The following is a 19,126-nucleotide window of genomic DNA, read 5'->3' as shown; positions in this document are numbered from 1 at the left end:
TTGTGAGTAAAAAAAGATGATACTTGTAGTAAATACCATTTATTTTATGTTATTTTAAATGCAATACCATGAAATTCAAAACTGTGGCTCAGTGGCGTGATGTCGGGTGCCAGCATCCGACAGATTCTTGTGTCAGGTGCACTGAAGCACTCATATAGTCGGCGCCTATGATGAGAACATAACTAATTGTATTTATTTATTGGAGTAGTTTTGTCATGTATTGATGTTCTCCTCAGTCCTTTACTACAAAACCTTGAACATGAACCAAAAATTCGTGCCGCTAACACAAACAACGAAAAGCAAAAATGTGATAGTACCGACATTGTAATTCTATCGGTAAGCTTAAGACCGCCTTAAATGGAATTGTAATCGCATCACCTGCGAAATTTCATCCCTCTAAACCAGTGCAGTAAAAAACCGTTACGCAATTCGTCTAATTCTTAATACGGAGTGACCTTTTATTTTATTTCACATCGACAGCGCGCGAGACCACACCGCTTAGCGGCGCCTACTGCGATCCCTGCACGGGCCGGTGTGTGCGGTGGTGGGGATAGCCGGCAGAGGGTCCCGCGACCATGTCGGTGCTTCACAGAGACGCACCAGTACGGGATAGCCCGGCGTCCCGATCTTATCGTAGTAACTGTTGACTCGCAGCTCACTCGATCCGCGCGAGCGTTCGTAACTTCGTAAGTTTTGATGCGCTATGGGCGCAGCTCCCGCTCTCTGAACTCTTTGTGTTTGTAAACCGAGTGCTTGGACATGGCCACTGCGATGCTCGCCGACCGTGGAGTGCGCCGTAAGATGGCCCAGGAGGAGTCCCGCCCCAAGAAGGCGCCCAAACGCAAGACGCCTACGCCCGCGCCTAAAAGCCGCGCTGAGCAGAACAACAACGTCAAAAGGCAGCGCCTCTCCGTGGACAACAAGGACGACATGCTGGCCACCTACCAGCCCTGGGTCATCCAGACGTACGGCGATTTGGCCAAGACAAAGACTATCACGCTGAAGAAGTACGCGCGGATCTTGCGCACCCTCCGCGGGGAGGAGATCGTCAGCGCAGATAACTCCAAGTTTCGGTTCTGGGTTAAGGCGAAGGGCTTCCACGTTGGCAAGCCGTCGGGGTATGAGGCCAAACCCGCCGACGCGATCGTGGGACGATACAGTGTGTGCGACGCCGACGAGGGGATTCCCGCAGTTAACGAGAAGTTGGCAGGATCAGCCAAGGATCCGCCGCTCTACGTTCCCAATGCGCCCTTCAAGGTACGTGGAGTTGCCAGTTCCCCGGGGAAACGTATTATGGGGGCGGGGCCCTTTTTCTGTTCGGAGGCATAAATAAGAAGCGACAAACTTCTTGCCATGAAAGATTGACTACATACGGAAAGAGTGTACATCCAATTTGACAAATTTCTCTCATGATATATGATAAAAATATTTTGCCATTTATACCTACAGTTGTAAACCGATTGTTACTATTCTATTAAAAATAGTATTTTAACATCAACAATGATCCGTGTGTTCATTTTCAGAGAATTTTTGACAACAATTTTTATTTAATGAATTGTTGTAGAACCAAATAGCAATGAAACAAAGTCACAAAAGACAAAAAGAGATAGAAGGGACATTTCATAAAAGTTTTTTTTACCAAACAAAGGATTGATGATCGTTTTTTTCTTTGTAAAATATATATTTTGTATTATGTTGGGGTATTTTCAAATATAGGTAGTGGGAATTATATAATTTTTCAAAAAGCAATACGAAATAAAGCATAAAAATTGTCGTTTGTATCTATAAATGCGTTATTGTTCTGTACCGGATTCGTGATTGGCAATTTGTTTATTTTCTAATTTGTTGGCATTGTCGATGAGAATTTACACTAGGAATTTTTTATATTAAAACTTTGTTTTATTTCTTAAAATGTGAGACGTGAAGACCATTATGCTATTTTAACAATTTAATTTTAACAATTGGTTACATTAAAGGGTAAATGAAATGCAACTAACATATTCAACACACGGAATAAAAGAAAGTGAAACTGATTTTGACCCAATGCTTCCACAATTAATTAGAGGTTAAAAAATACTGTGTATTGATGAAAGTTTCAATTAATTCCTTTGTTTCACGTTTCTGGTTTATTGTAAAATTGATTAGTCCAGAAATGAATATAAAAAATTTATACGTTAATATAATAAATTTATGTTTATGATTTTAGTTAATAATTACGCACACAAAAGTTCTTCTTTCTTTAAAAAAATAATTCATTCTGATGTTTTTCTTGGATACTCGATATACCTACTATCCTCAAAGTGGAGGAGATAAATGTAGTCACAACCCTGAATCGTAATCTAAGCTCTAATAGGTATAATATTTGTGAATAATGCATTAGTTGCGGAAAAAAGAGGATGACATTTCGAAGTTTTGGTCAGATTAAGCCATTTTTAAGTTTTGTGTTGGGATGAATAGGTATGTAGTTACTTCCATCAATATCTGTGTAAAGTAATGAGTGAGTTGCAGAATAAATTATCTGTGCAATGCAGCAGTAAAGGCCGTAAAAGAGCAAATTTACTGCTTTAGTAGAATTCCGGGACTGAGAGTTAGGGGTAATGCCTTTCAGACACTAAACTAAATGCATGTCAATAGTTATTTTGATTTGAAAATTGGTATACATTGAAATATCATAATTATTGTTTGTTAATTGAATTTATTTTTTCACTTTGTTTTTATGTTGTCACATATAATTATTTTGATTCAAGAATTACGTTAATCTAAATCACAACATGAAATAAACTACAGAGAATCCATGTGACACAATAATTCTCGCAATATCGTAATTATTATGAATGAAATTTGCAATATGTGGGTGTAATAATATGTAGATTTATATATTGTCAATCAATGACAACACGAACATATTCTTTTACTGAGTGAGACATTAGAAATACGTAATATACCTAACTTTAAGTAATGTTAATCAATCGTTTAAAAATCTTAACAGAAACGGGAAACTTTCCGTCTGAAAAAGTGCCTCCGCCATGCACATTTCGCGCCTTGCAACTTCCGCAAATACTTCTCAACTTCCGAAATTCCAAGAATGCTTAACATTTTGGCATATGAATCATCCGTTTTTGGTTCACTCAATCAGCGTGCTAGTAGCCCCGCAATGAAGCTATCTGGGTCTCCTCGCCGTCATCCGAATGAACTCTTTCTTTTTCAGCGCGTGTAAAAAATCGCATTATCTCGTCGTACGTGGCGTAATAAATCTCACTCCGATCGATAAGGTTCCTATGAGTGAACCTGTTGTTTTCCGAGTGACCGTTTCCGGCGGCGCCTTAATTAAACTCTCATCCCCCTTTAAATATTTGCTCCGATTTCGGAATTAGGCGACGGCGAGACACAGGCCGGATATAACGATTATAATTCATCAAATGGTCCATGAAATGGATCGCGGGGGTCGTTATGGGTTAACGCACTCTTTTACTTATTCTTTCATTTTTCCATTTTTTTTTTTGTTTTTTAATGCGCAACGGCCAGACCAATTCTGGCAATATAATATATTTCACCTAGCTGAAACTCGTAACTTGTTTTTCGAATAACCTTATACCTAAAAACTTATTCTATGACGATCTAGTATGGTGAACACTTAGTCTATACGTCCATCCGAATTAACGTATAAAATTAGACGTCGTATTATAATCACAGGGTGATTCACGAGGAATGATGAGCCTGACCAAATTCTCGATGCAACCAACATTACATTTTCATAGGTCAGGTGTATTTCAAAGATTTTTGTAATAAATATGAAATCATAGCGAGCACACTAACTATTTGTCCGTTTTGAAAATAATGAAACACAGAAGTAATTGAAATACCAACACAATAATGGGTATATTAAAGTGATACCCTTCGTCTTGATAACTTAACAGGAACCAAATTTTTTCAAAACTAACCTGATCGTGTCAGAAGATGCTCTTTCTTTCGGGATATTATTGTGCATCACACAGTAAGCAAGAGATGCATTTTTCAAACATTCTCCATAAGCTAAAATCATGTCAGTCTTTTCATTATTGAAATAAGTCCACATTTTGCTCAGTTTATAACAAATTTGTAGCGTTTTTTCAAAAATGACAATGATGATGATTGATGATGATAATAGGCATCGTGGATTCAAATTAAAAGTGTCGAAAAGCAACTTGCGAAAGTGTAATAGTGGTTGCATCAATAATTTGGTCAGGCTTATTATTCCCCGTGAATCACCCTGTATTTATATTTATTTACTTTTAGTTCTAGAAAAATTAAAAAAAAAAATACAATTAAAACAAAACAAAAAACTAGTTTACTGCGCTTTATAGTCATTATTTGGAAAAGTAACCAGGAAATTTTTTTAACGTTTGTCTTATTTATTTTTTTGAGTGTTTTTTGTGTTTTCTGTAAAGTTTATGATTTTGGAGATACGAAATTTGATAATTAAGGTGACGATTTACGATTCCTGTTCCTCATCCTGCACCTTCCTTGGTGTCGCAGTTATTCGTTGATCGTCCCGCCAATAATAAATATTTTAATTGGGAAGGTGCGGTGACGGAAGGCGTTTTCACACATCCGGTCGGTTGGACATAATTAACCGGAAGACGACGTTCCGTAGAAAAAATAATATCGCGCCAAACGATAAATCTCTTCCGATCGGTTTTTCCCTTTGTGTCCTGTCGTGGTTTTCGTGTTGTTTGGCAATCAAAACGTCGATCGAAACCGGATTGGATTGAGTTGTTAAAATATCATTGCGAATTTTAGTGTTGCGCATTAGTCGTGCGATAAAGTCGCCTTCCTCCTATCTCCGAATGTTTAATTTGACGCGCACAAGCCGATGTTTTTTCATTAGTGCGCCGGCTACGTCGCCGACGTCCTTCCACTATTGTTTTTATCAGATTATACGATATGTACTGAGCGCTTAAAACGCTCAAATTGCATCGGTGATGCAAACATTGGCTCAGAGGGGAGAGGGACGAAAGGAAGAGGTGAAGTTTTCAGGAAACTTTTCAAGATGTTAAAATATTAAAAATGTGTAATGTTGGGTTCGACGACTCTTTGTTGTCTTTTACAAAAATTCATCTCAGTTTATATCTTGAGTCAAACTTAAAATGATCCTCGTCTATACTAGTATCCTTTCAATTCTCATTAGTTTTATATTCTTTAAACTTTAATGATTTCTAAACACCTTCAAACGTGTTTTACTTCCCTAAAACAAATTGCTGACAGGTAAGTTTAATAATTTGTTACTTTTAAACAATTATGAATCTCCGCCCATTCCAACAACCGTTAGTGTTTTTTCCTGTTGCTCTATCCATCCTCTGAAAGCTTTGACAAGCAGTCGGCAGTAGCGGAGAGCCCCGCTGGCCCCGTTTACCCTCGGCCACGTTAATTATCGCTTTGCGTGTCACTTATCGATCGGCACGTTTATGCCTCGCAGATAACGAAAAATTCTCACGCGCTCGGTACGACCATCTGGTCTTTTTTGAGTCCGGTCCTGTGTGTGTCGCAAAGGCGAGGCGTATATACGTGATCCGAAGCCACTTATCGCTGCCGATCTATGTATCGCTGTGTGCCATGACTGCTCGCTCGCTTGCCCGCCGCCGCCGTCACCACCGCCCGTAACGACGTGCACATACACGCTTTTATGCCCAGCGACGCCGCTGCCACCCCCTTATCTGAGCCGCTACGATCCAGTCTAACCACGCGCGCCCGCAACACCGCCGCCGCTTTATGCGTGGAGAGGGATTTGGAAGGTTTTTAAGTTTGCACTTGCACCAAGTCCGGGGATTATGGCAGGAAGGGGAGGAGGATTCAAAGAGAGGAAGGACAATTAGAAGATGCGTACTTCAACCAAAAGACCAACCAAAATTGCATTCATGTTTTCAAATTTTTTGGTGTCTTTCAAAGAAGGGATTATAAAGATATTTACTTATTTATTGTTTACCTTTTTATATCGGAAAGCAGTTCTTTGCTATTGTTCTATAAATTCTATGTTCTCTGTTGGTAGTTTCTAGTTTTTTGGTCTCATTCTATTCGTACCATCACAGTACATCTATCGCCTAGGCGTTTTTTAAATATTATGGAAATTTATGCAAAATTCGAATAACATTAGTTTATTATAGAAATAAAGAAAAATTGTTCATTATCTGTGAGTGGTGTGTTTTTTTTAATAAAAAATTTGAAATGTTTCAATTTAGTTGCCGATTTCTTAATTTGACATTAATTGTCATGAAAATTTGTCTTGCAATAAAAAGCAACCAAAACGGTGAAAATTCGATAACAAACGGTCGTGACTTATTTAAAAATAGTGAAATGAAATGTGTAAAATGTAATAATCGCATTTTTTCGTGTGCCATTGATGTTTTGAATAAATTGCGTGTGTAACGTCGCGAGCAGCGACTTGCCGCCGTGAGTAGTGGCGAGACCTTCTTTTGACGCATTGTATCTAAAAAAAATATCCAGTAAGATAAAAAAAACTAAATCCAATGTTAACCATTTCTAGAATAAAGTTGTACTAGTACTTCTTCGTGTATTTAAGGAATAAACAACATTATTAATACTTATAAGAGAAAAAAAGTTAAATATTTTTTTTCAAAAAATTGTTTCGTTGGGGTAAATTCTAAATGTGGTGGTTGGTGTCCCCGTTAGGTTTAGGAACATTATGTACCGATTTTCACAGAAAAGTTTTGTTATAATATTAAATTTTTCTTTACATGGTCTAACACTTATCACTGAGTATGAATAAAGATGTTTATTATTATTTTCGTTGCATTCATAAAGGTAATATTATATGTGAGCAATAAGAAGACTTTTTGATAAAAGGAAATATTGTAGGTTCTATTGTAGGGATAGTGATCAAATAAAAACTTTTTATTTAATTAAATATAACGATAATAAAAAATGGTGGTCACTTTCAGCACTTCCTGTAATTTTTTGTTGATTCGATGTACATTTCAATAAACCTATTTTATTATTATTATTTATTATTATTTTAACAGAAAAAGATTTTTACATATTTTTTAATAGTCGTATTGGCTATTTTGTTGTATAGCCAATCTTAGGCACTATAAGAAACCTTATATTTTGAAAATTAAATTTAAAATTTACCTACATTTTTGTTTAATTTAACCCGATGTTCTAGGTATGTAGGTAATTCTTTAAATTTAATCTTCAATTTAATTCTTAAAATATAAGGTTTTTTTTTAGTGTCTGAGGATGGCTATCCAACAAAATAGCTGAAACATGTAGCAAGTTATTATTTCAATAAACTTTGAAAAAATAGGACCAAGGATATTTTCCTTTATCAAAAATCTAAAAATCTTTCACCAACATATATTACTCAATAATTAATAATAATACTACTATAGTACTCGTAACACATCACCAGATGTCATAAAACATATCTGTAAGATGCAGGTCTGGCAGATGCAGAACGCTGATTCAGGTTTTCAGTACTACCTGTTACTTCATTATGTCCACATTTCAGTCATGTGTGTTTTGAAATAGGTTCTTGGTACTCACCAACATGTCTTCGGAATACTGATGCTAGGCAGGCCTCAGTTACATACTTTTTATTGTTATGAAACGTTAAATTTTTTAGTTGATAATATCACTTATAGATAGTAGAGGCTTTGTACTCTACTACTCATTTCGACATAAGGAGTATCTACTAAAATGTTTTCTGAGGTTACACTTTAGAAGAAATATAAAAGCTCGACTATTTTTCTGTCGACCGGATGTGTTGTGGCTCCATAATGTTCCTAGAAATAAGAATTAAGTTTATTCAACATCGGACATACCACAAATTTTCGTGTTATATATTTTTTCCATTATAAGAACGAATAAAGCCTGTCGCCACTACAGCAGAACGAAACGCGCTGATTATGATGCGTTTTCGGTCCCGATTGATCCTTTGTCGTATTTTCATCGAAAAAGCTTTCGCCGCGTACCTCCTAAACGGTGAAATCCTCGTTTGCGTTGCGTCTGGACGATTAGGTTGCCAGTAGGTATTCCGCAAACCATAAAAAGCCGTCGTTGATCGCGACGTTCGCCTTAATTTCTTCGGATTCTGAGCGTAATGACGTGCATTAGAGAGCGTCGTGTCGGCTCAGTCGTTCGAATCGGTCGCGAATTATTAAATAAAAAATGAGATACAACAAAACTTCCACTTGTCGAGGCCCTCGGGAGAAGATTTATGATCCATGTTTATGGGAGCGTTTTTTCTTGTTTTTCCGTCCTAGTGTGTCCGCATATACGCGAGCGAGACCGATCCTTCCCATCTTTATCGGCTGATAACAAGGTAATGATTTATCTCCGAGCCGGTTCTTCGCTCGAATTAATTAGATAAAAATCTACCCCTTTCGTGAGAGGGAGAGGAAAAAATACCAACGCGATGCCGATAATTGAGCGGTGGTATCAAATGTTGCCACGCAATCAATTCCCCGGGAAATTATACCGTAAACAGGGTTAAAAATTATCCAATCATCACGGGAATCGATTGCGAACGGGCATTTTCTTTTCACGAATTCTGTTTATCGTTCCCCTACCGATTATTTTCAGAAATGGATTCCTGTTGCGAAATTCCTCTCCGGACACAATTGCTCGGTTGATATTCGATACATCCGACGTCTATCTTGCATTTTACACTCGAACAGATCGGGAACTGATCTCGTTACAGGGCTTAACGTTCAACGTGACGCTTTCGCTTTTTGCGAGCTAGCTTCTACGATCTATGCCTTTGATATTTTAATTATCAATAATAATGATGATTAATGTTGATAAACTTTTTCCCAAACTCTACTGACGAATTGCAATAGGTATATAGTTTGTATTGTTTGTATATTGCAATACAAACTATGTATTGCAATTCATCAGAAGAGTTCTTGTAACTACAAGATAACGACATACCTATAGCATAATTACATAATTATAAATCAATGTGATGTATTCTTTGATCTTGTTCATATTAATACCTATTTAATGACAGTACCTATTCAGGGTGCGCCAGAACTCGCGCCCCAGAGAAAAATAAGATAAGTTACCAAGAACATGAAAAAAATGTTTAAAAAATTCTATCTGTCAAATAATTTTGACATTTATTTTTTGACATTTGACATTTTTTTATGTCATTTAATGATACTGATAATCTTGTATATGTTTTTTTTACAATTATTGATTAAAAGTAAAAAAAAATGCCAATAAAAGCTACAAATAACATTGAACAAAGTTACACTTTAGGATACAGCTTCTTTGTTTCCTCTTCTAATAGATTGTAGCCAAAAAACTTGCAAAATTATTTTCCAACAGAAATAAATAGAGTCATGGTGCAAATTTTAAACTATCATAACTTTTTTTAACATTTTTTCCGTGTTCTTTGCGTCTTACCTTATATGGCATTTTTCTCTGGAGCTCGAGTTCTGGCGCACCCTGTATACATACAGGGTGAATCATTTATAGAAAGTGATTCAGAATATATGAGTCTGTTGGCAATCCCGACTCTAATTTTTAAAGGATGCCTACTATTGGAGTACGCTTCTGATTAACAACAATTCAACAAACTTGAGAGGTTGTACGACAAGTATGTATTTGTTAAGCAAAATCGTATCCGGTTGCAGTGTTGCAAATTGTTGAACAAAAATACTCTCTCTGTTTTTATAGACACGGTCTTTCTGGATCACTTCGTAATAAAGACCTTTTAACCGATTTTCAGATGCAACCCAAAATACATTCTTACAGATAACTTGGCTTTTTGAATGTTTGAAAAATTTAGTTTATTAAATTCAAATCAAAGTAATTGTTGATATGTCATTAGGTAAATTTGACAGTGTCAAAAATTCCACTTTTTTTCCTCTTGAATTCAAAATGTACTCAAACGACAATAAAACTAATATGATCTTGATGTATGGAGAATGCCACAAAAATGCTATGGCTGAATCTGTACCATCAAAGGTCCACCGTAGGACGCCACGTTATAAAAACTCTCAAAGCTATCGCAGATATCTATGATTATAACTTATTATAATGTGAATCAGTCTGTAGTATGCGATATTAGTTTCTCCTAGCATATTCTTGATGGTATATTTAGGAAAAATTTTTAATATTTTATTGCTTACAGGGTGACGAAACATTTTCAAGTAAAGAGCTTTGCCAATATTTGTATGTAATTTAAATCCCAATTACAACCTCTTCAGTAAATCTTTTAATCAGGTTAATCTAGAACCTTCTGGCCCATGAGCACACATCAAAAGTCGTTCAGAGACAGTCCTCGAAACCGTTTATGCAAAGGATCGCCGAAATGTTGTTAATACGTTTACAAATTCTCTTAATCCCTTCATGATACATCGCATCCAACCGTCTAATTTTCCCTTGGATCGCTTTGGCCTATTGGGTCAGGGCAGGGCCGTTGCAGCTCATGCAAAAATCTTCATCATTCACGTCGATAGATTCTATTACCGGCATTCGACGTCGCCCTTCTCTTTAATATTCCGCAATAAAGCAATAATTCACGTGAGTCGGAGCGCGAGCCTTTTAAAGGGGAGGCCGCCCGTCTTTAACAGCTGTATCCTAATGCGAGAACAGATTTAATTACGTTGAGCGGGCGCAGTCGAAGCGCAAGTCGTGTCCAAAGTAGACCGCGCCGGATTCTTTATAAATTACGGCCGGCGAAAAGAGATGACGATGCGATACTTCACCATGCACACCTCGACAAAGGCTTCTTTTGTGGCTCCGCCGCGCCGCCTCCGCGCTGAATAAATAGCTCCTTCGCTCGCGCAACGCACATAACTAAGGTATTTTAATGTACTTAGGCCGCGGGACAAAGGAGAAGATACCCGGCGTCTGCACGGGCCACAACATTAATGCACGAGACTGAGAGGTGGCGGCGATATCTTGCCACACAAAAGACGCTAATTTGCAATTTCGATTCCGCGGAGCGGCCGGAAGTGGAAACCCAGCGCGATTTTCTCGCTTTATTTTCGCGTTAATTTGCCCTTAATAGACGAGGCGGGTTTTTCGCCCTTGAGAGGCCATTAATCGCCGAGGAGTGGGGCGCCAATCACAAAAAAACAGACTCATCCCCACCGCAACAAGAAATTTTTTCGTCAAACTCCCCTCAAGCGGCCATCAATTTTGATCTTGTTAGCGATGCTTTCCATCAGTGGCGTAGAGAGGGGTCTTGCTTGATATTTGGAATTAACTCCAACGGAACTGAACATTTTTCGAGTTAAAAAAATTAACTCGTATTTTCATTTCATAAATTTGTTGATACTCATATTTCTAGATGTTGAAAACCTGTAGTAAAGACTCGTGGACTTCTTCAGTGAACACGCTACTGGATGACACACCCTCAAATGAGTCAAATGTAATCCACCTTTGGACTATATTTTATTAAATATGTAGCAAGGGTATTAAATGTTGGAGTGAATGACAAAATATCTGACTATGTATAATATGTTGAGAATACATTGACAATCATTCAGTTTCAATATCGCGCCGCTTCATTCAAACTCTCGAGGATATTCATCCTATACTGAACAATTGAAAACTAAGTAGACAACATGTTTGGACAATATCCCAGCTTTAACTAATCTGTGTATGCGGCAGCATTATTGTTTCACTTTAAATAAATTTTAAGCATTGTTGATTATCTGGAAGAAGATCAAAAAATCTTCACATTTAAACACAAGTCTGAATCCGGTCCTGTCGTGGCGATGGCAGCCAAGCCGCCTACGTATGACGTGTCACTCTGTGTGCATATGCCATGTCGGTACCGTTGGTCGTCGGCCCGACTGTAGTCTGGCCTCAACTCCGTACAATTTTGATGATTAACATCACAACAAGCAGCAGAGCTGCCGTTGAAGTTGATATATCGACAAAGTTTCACATCGGAACGCATTTGCATCAAAATTCATTAATTACGGACGGCCCGGGTACCATCCCGTGCCACGCGATGACCTTGGACTCGAGCTCATCTGCCTAAAAATACATACGTGATAGTACGTGTATGTATATCACACGTATCTCATCACTGCAACGACCTTTTATTATTGTTGACGACGTGCTCATGACAAGTGCGGGACCCGAGCCTGTCGACCTTACAAAAAAGATGGGCGGAGGAGGAAACCTAGAAACGTCACGAACAATACCATCGCTCTACCTGCCGTTTTGGGCTACCTGACGGTCGCCTTCTTAGCCCCTATCGGTGCTGGGAGACCTTTTTTTGCACTAATAAACGTCAACATCCTCGAACAGGTGCTACCAAGACTTCAAAGTCACAGGTTGACGGCTCGGGTGCTAATGGCCGCGACAGGAGAGGCAATTATCCTCGACCGACACGTGACCGGGCTTTCCAATAAAGGAACACTTTATCCGCAATCCATTATAAGTTATTCAATACGACTAAAAGTGAAGAAACCTTGTGCTAGAGACCTAATACAAAAAAGTAACTTTCAGTTGATTTGTGGTTGAATTTTGGTTAAAACTGTGTTTTCGGATATTTTTTCAATTCTTGTTTCCGTGCGGCTTGATTATGGATATTCTTTTTATTTCTGGCGTAGTTGAAGGGTTAAACCCCGTCCGATGCTCCACCAGAATGTCTTTGTTCCGTGCGAGCTAGTCCCATAGTTTGCGGTCGATTAAAAGTATGGTGGGGTTTGAACGCGGAACGAGGGAAAATGTGGAATAATACACGCTCGAAATACTCCACCCGGCTCCGGCGACGGAAATAAACGCGTCTACTAATCACCCGACGCTAATACTTATTACATTCGGATCGGAGCGAAGCATAGGAAAAAAGAGCTGATCGTCCAATAAAAAATCGATATCTGAATCAATCCGAGGCGGATGCGGAAAAGGGGCCGCGTCGAGGGTTGGGAGGTTAAGTGGCAGAAAGCAGTCGTCGTGGCATCACGGACGCCGGTGACGGAAGCGGGATAGAAGAGAGAGGTGGAGTGGGTGACAAGGTCTCAGTCATCAGCCGCCGGCTGTGAAGCTGTGCTCTGTCGCTTCGCCGCCCCTCTCGCCACCCCTCGTCCCGTGCCGCGCCAGAAGCAGCTACCTTATCAGCGCCAACTCGGGCTTTGTGATCTGATACGAGGTCGCGTATTTGTAACGTATGAGGAAAAGGCGCAAAAATTCGATCAAGGGAGGGGGCGGCCGCTCCGCCAGCGGCCATTAACATAGACGATGAAGAAGTGAATTTGATTGGAGCCTTATTTGCATCGGAGGATGGGGGTGATTAGGACAATCAGCCCTGGATCGGGTAGTTATTATTTTTGGAGATTGACAGTGGGTATAGCTTTTCAACTAATGGTAATACTGTGGCTTGAATTAATATTTATGTCGAGTAGTTCGGAAAAACATAATTTGCATTGATAAGAAAAGTTTCTAGTTGGCATTATGAGACTCTGTGCACGGTTAGTTTTAAGTGATGGTCAACCATATGTCCGCAAATAAAAATCAAATCGCAATGTAGGATTTTAAAGTCGCCGAACACATTATCTAATTAATATAATAACTGTAAAAACCAGGTGTTAATTAATTTCTAGGTTTAATGTTTGTTTTACTGAAACTAGTTACAGTTGGGAATATGCAAGGCACGAAAATTGACAATTCGTTTTCATAAAGAGTGATTGTAATTAAATTATCAGGTGTCTAAATGGTTAAATTTGAAATATATAGGTGTGCCAGAACTTGTGCTCCAGAGAAAAATTTCAAGTAAGATAAGATACCAGGAACATCGAAAAAATGTTTAAAAAATTCTATCTGACAAAAAAATGTGACATTTATTTTTTGACATTAGACATTTTTCTATTTAATGATAGTGATGATTCTGTATATGTTTCTTTTATAATTATTTAAAAAAGGTACAAAAATGTTGCCAATAAAAGCCACAAATAATATTAAACAGAGATACAAATTGTGATTGATACAGCTTCCTTGTTTCCTCTTCTAATAGCCTGTAGCAAAAAAACCTGGAAAATTATGTTTCCAACAGAAATAAATAGTCAAAGTGCAAAATTTAAACTCTCATACTTTCGAAATTTTTATACATAGAATTTTTTTAACAGTTTTTCCATGTTCCTGGTATCTTACCTTACATGGGATTTTTCACTGGGGCGCATCTACCACATAAATTAGACTAATTATTATTGTCTCAAAAAATAATAAAATCCTTTCATAAACGATTGTTTTTGAACTTTCTTAATGATATAACAGTTTTTCTACAAAATAAGGAGAATGTTACATCATTTTTTTAGATTTACTTTTTTACTCAAAAATAGTAATTTCATTAGTCAATTACAGCTAAAGAAGGCTTTCTGCAAACAAGTTTCTAATAACCTATATGTTAAAATTGCTTTTGTAATGGCGATTGACTTTCTATGTATAGTTTAAAGGCTTATTTTTCATATTGATATTAAAAATATTAAACAAGAAAGGGAAAATTGTATGGGGGTAATGCAATTGAGGACTGTTTAATGATAAATTGTTTGGAAATGCAAACAAAAACAAAGCGAAAAGAATGGCAAAGCTAAAGAGTTATAAAATAGATGAGTCTTTTTATAAATATCGAAAAATCGATGTATCGACCTTTTATAGAAACCACATTATGACAGAGAAAAGCAAGATAATCAAATATATAAATTAATATTGATTAAATAAATTTTAAATAATTTTTTTGTTTTCGTAGGAGCAAATTTATTAGATCTACAATCACTCTATAAAGAGACTTTATTCCACACTTTAGATGCTTATAAATTACCACTTTATCCACTAGTGGAATAAAGTAACTGTTAGTAACCAGCGCACTGAACTCGAACTGACGTCTGTAAACATTCTTGCGTGGATAAAACGCTATCTAACACACACTTACAATAAATAACTATTATTATTTCTTCTATTAGTAGTGCAAGATTTTTTATTGTTTTTGGTTCAGGTACTTGCTATTTTTTTTTGTATTTGTTTCTGTAGTCGAAACAAGTTTTTGAATTTAAAATATGGATATTTAATGTTTGTGTATTTGTGTTGTCATAATATTAGTTAAGACTTTTAATATGACTAGGTATGTGTGGCAGGTTCGGTTGTGGTAATGTGTTGGCATAGTTTTCCCATTTTAGAACGCACTTTATAAACGAGCGTATAATTTTGCATGCCGTTGTTTCAAGAGCATGAAATTCGTGCGCTCTCGTTGTTTGCGATGTAAGATTTGTTGAGGCTCAGTTTCGAGCCTCGCCTCGTAGACTTCCCGCGTACAATTCTCAAATCCTCGAAAAATCTCCGGAGCTTAAAATTTTAATCGGCCCCATTTCCTTGCACACTCGTCTCCGTTCTTTAACACCTTTAATTGGCCGCCAGATGCGCCTCATGTGCTCATAATCGACTTAATTATCTCCGCTCTTGTCGTTTTTCTCCGTTCAAGAAGCGGTCCGACCTCTCCGCTAATCAGCGGAATCGCCGGGGCTCCAAGAACCGATCGTTGCGAACGTCAATCGCTGTCCCTAATTGCCGCCGGCTAAAAAAGAGCTCGACAACGGGGGCGGCGATGGCGGCGGGAATTCTGTTTCGCATCGGTGATGCGATGTGAACGTAATAACGGGACGGGCTGTTCGCTGCACGCAATGAAGCATAAGCGGACTCACACAGCGCCCTTCTTTCTGTTCTGCCACCCTAAATGTTCGCTGGATGTGGAAAGGAAACTAGGGGTGCGTGCGTATGACGCAACCGTTTCCGCAGGCGATTCTACGGATAGTTTTTTCACAAGGGGAAACAATAACGACCTTGACGATGATGTTGTCGACGATTAAGTGGTTTACGGAGAATTCGCGACCATTAATCTTTTTAACGATAATTACCGACGGCACAGTCGTCACAATTGATGTTTTTCGGACAGTTTGAGGCGGCTCGTCGGGACGGGAAACAATATTCGGACGCCAAAGAGCACGCGATTAAAAACGCATTAATGAAGAGCGGAGGCGGCGGCGCACGACAAATCACCACAGACTAGCATAGCTTTTTGTCAGGTTGAGGGATCTGAGAAAACCCACAATTGTGAACAAAACTTTTTGAGATAATTACTTATTCTCTCGACTATCTATATCTGCATTCATGGCAGTTCATTTGTACCTATTAGGTTTTACTTACATGAATAATCAGAAATCGTGTGACTATGATTATGTATTATTAAACTTTTGAATGGAAGATATCATTGAAAAGAGTATATAAAACTTGCTATAAAATCTCAAGCTGCAAATACGCATTTTGAAAAAGTTCTTGTATGGTAAAATAGATTTTCCAATCGTATTCAAGTGCTTTTTCCTGTAATATTTCTGGACAAATAAAGAAAAAAGTATATTAAAAACACCCACAGATTTTAAATTACTACCAGAACGCTGTTCAAAAGAGCATAAGTAGGTATATATAAAACTTTGATTAACAATGCTTGATATTTTAACAAAAGCTTTTTTAACACAAAATTTATGAAAAGCACTTAACTATACGTTAATAATTCCAAATTTAATTTTTGTAGGTTATTTTAACTTGCAGAATCGTGTCTTTTTACTTATGTCTAGAGAATCTATTTTAGGGATTTTTTGAACGAAGCTTTTTGATCATGTTTGATCATGTTGAAGATTTTTTAATATTGAACATCACAAATAGTTGTTTAATCTGTTTAAACAGAATTAAACTTTTCTAATTTGTCGGATAAGCATACCTATTATTATTCTCTCTTGGGATATTTATGTCAACGGGAATTTAAATATATTGATTTTTTGTGATATTCACAATGTTAGTGTAGTTCAAATTGTTTAAATATGATTTTTTTTTCTATTTGGGTGTTACTATATGTATTTTGTTCAAATGTTTTCCGTTGCCTAAAATGCAACTTTATAATACGGTTTTTGGAAATCTTTTATACACACTTTTACCATCACTCACTGTGGATACTGTCGTTTTTAAGTGAGAAATCGTTGTAGATTAACGTATTTTTTCTAAACCAATACAGTTTCAGTTATTTTCAAGCAATTTGGGTACCGCATACGTCAAATGTCAAAAATTTTAACTGTCAAATATAAATAAATTCAGTTTTAAAAGCGCTTAATAGAAAAAATAGTATACTCATGCCTTTGTAACACTTGTATCACCATGAGAGTGTTTGTAACACTTGTTTTTTAATATACTATCATAATTTGTCATTAAAAAAATCGCATAATTCAAAACAAACAAAAAAATTCAAAACACAATTACATTTTTAAGTATAATATTTTAATTTTAATTAATTATTATTTTCTGAAGGCAAATGGTTAAAAAAACTGCTTGGTTTCTCCATACTTTTTATTCACCTTGTATACATACAAAAAGTGAAAGAAAGTTATATCTTTGAGTGAGATTTGTTAACTTTTTTATCTCTCATATCCTCCAGGTTTTGTAAAAAAATTGTGTCTTTCATTCTTTTGAGTCATGTCCCGCGTGTGTCATTCTTTTTTGTCTGTTCTGCGGGTTTTATCCGGGAATTAATTAGGCAATCGAAAAATCCGTCTGCTTTTGCGCCGTCATGAATTCCGGTTATAAATACATGGCGTAGCGTTGGAGTTGGCATTAAATCGTTCCCAATTATCGCAGCATCAACGACGTAGAGAAGACGTCCGCCGCCCCCGTCATAATAATGATGGATGCGTGGAGATATGCCGGAACCAAATACGTGTGAAATACGATATAAAGTGGATATGAATCGGTGGCGGTGGCGGCGACATAACCGGAATGTTTGCCGTATATATAAATATCGGATTACGGGGCGCACATCACGTAATGGGGCATGTCGGAGCCCACATAAACGCGCAGGCCACCGGACCGCAACCCGAATTGCATTGATTTTACCATTTGGACATGCTTTCGGACGTATAAAGTTAATGATTGCGCCGCACCACGGTTTAAACGCAACACCCGCTGACACCGGACTCCAAAAGTTTCGCGTTATTGCCACCGACGAACACATAACGTGATGGGCCGATTGATCGTAAAGAGATTCGCGGTTTACGACCGACGGCAAAGCACCACGCGGAAAGATTCAGCAATAATTGCGGATGCAACCAAATGCGGATTCACTGACCACTTAGGATTCCAACGTAACTACTCACTAAATCTTTTCCATTTTTAAATGAACAGAACACAACATATTCTCGCTGCCCTCACGTTGAAGATTTATTTAGAAAGTTTGCATTCGTAATAGTTTCAAATTCGAGCAGATGATAAAATCTTACACTAAATAGACTTGTTTGTTTACAATTAAATAACTGTACTTGGAATCTAATGGCGAATTTTTAGGTTATTCTATCTTCACTTAATCAAAAATTTTCTGTTACAATCAGATGTCACTTCTTTGTCACATATTGATTACTTACTATAAATACTATGTTAAGACTGCACCCGTGTACCAATTTAGTGTAGTTTTTGGAAATACTATCAAGTGCGTCCTCGAGATAAAGGATCAAAGTAGGGTTCGGCGATAGTCCTGATTTTCAATGTCATCGTTTTGGTGAGAAAATGACAAAACTTTAAACAGTTTTTGTGAATGTTTTACGTGGTAGTCTCACAATTTGCCCCTTACGTAACAAAAAGGCCGGTGATTGTTGTGAGCAGAAATCTTTGACAAGTGTCCGAAAGAGGGCAGGTAAAAATTCGCATTGTTAAATAACTTTAATAAATAATCAAATGAATAATAGTGGTAGCTAATTCTCAAACGACAAATCTCGAGATAAAAACTGTTAGTAAATACATTCTTACAAAGCACCCAGTTTTCCAAGATATGGCAGATATCAATGAAATGACATATTACTTACTCAAATGATAGGTAATCGATAAATAAAAACAATAACTGGCGTTTTATTTCTTTCACAGTTTTCTTCAGTTTAATTCTTCTTCTCCTTTTTCTTCTTAATTTCTCCACTGGGAGTGGCCTATATCCTTTCAGTTTAATTGCCTACCTAGTAGTAGTAGTTCTAGTAGTAGAACAAAGTAAGTTTTTTTTTGTTGATAATTTTTTATAGCAATAAAGTCCGAATGCTGTCGAAATATTCATCATTGGCATTTATCTTCGGTATTCATATCATTCAAC

At 37.3% G+C, this 19,126-nt stretch overlaps 1 protein-coding gene across 3 annotated transcripts in view; it reads left to right on the top strand.

Annotated features, from left to right (window-relative positions):
* The first annotated feature begins 618 nt into the window (after nt 1-618).
* LOC123011951 (nucleolar protein 4) overlaps nt 619-19,126 on the top strand; it is a 118,536-nt gene continuing 100,028 nt past the window's right edge. For all 3 annotated transcript variants that reach the window (XM_044409680.1, XM_044409679.1, XM_044409678.1), the window contains exon 1: nt 619-1,257. In XM_044409680.1, the coding sequence (XP_044265615.1) occupies nt 760-1,257 (498 nt within the window). In that variant the 5' untranslated portion in view covers nt 619-759. The remainder of the gene's footprint in view (nt 1,258-19,126) is intronic.

The sequence above is a fragment of the Tribolium madens genome, unplaced genomic scaffold (genome assembly GCF_015345945.1).
Source record: "Tribolium madens isolate multiple individuals breed KSU strain unplaced genomic scaffold, Tmad_KSU_1.1 Scaffold_91;HRSCAF=231;Tcas5.2_LG7, whole genome shotgun sequence".
NCBI classification, from domain to species: domain Eukaryota; kingdom Metazoa; phylum Arthropoda; class Insecta; order Coleoptera; family Tenebrionidae; genus Tribolium; species Tribolium madens.
Note: the sequence above shows the minus strand (reverse complement) of the source record. Positions and strands in the feature narration are given on the sequence as shown.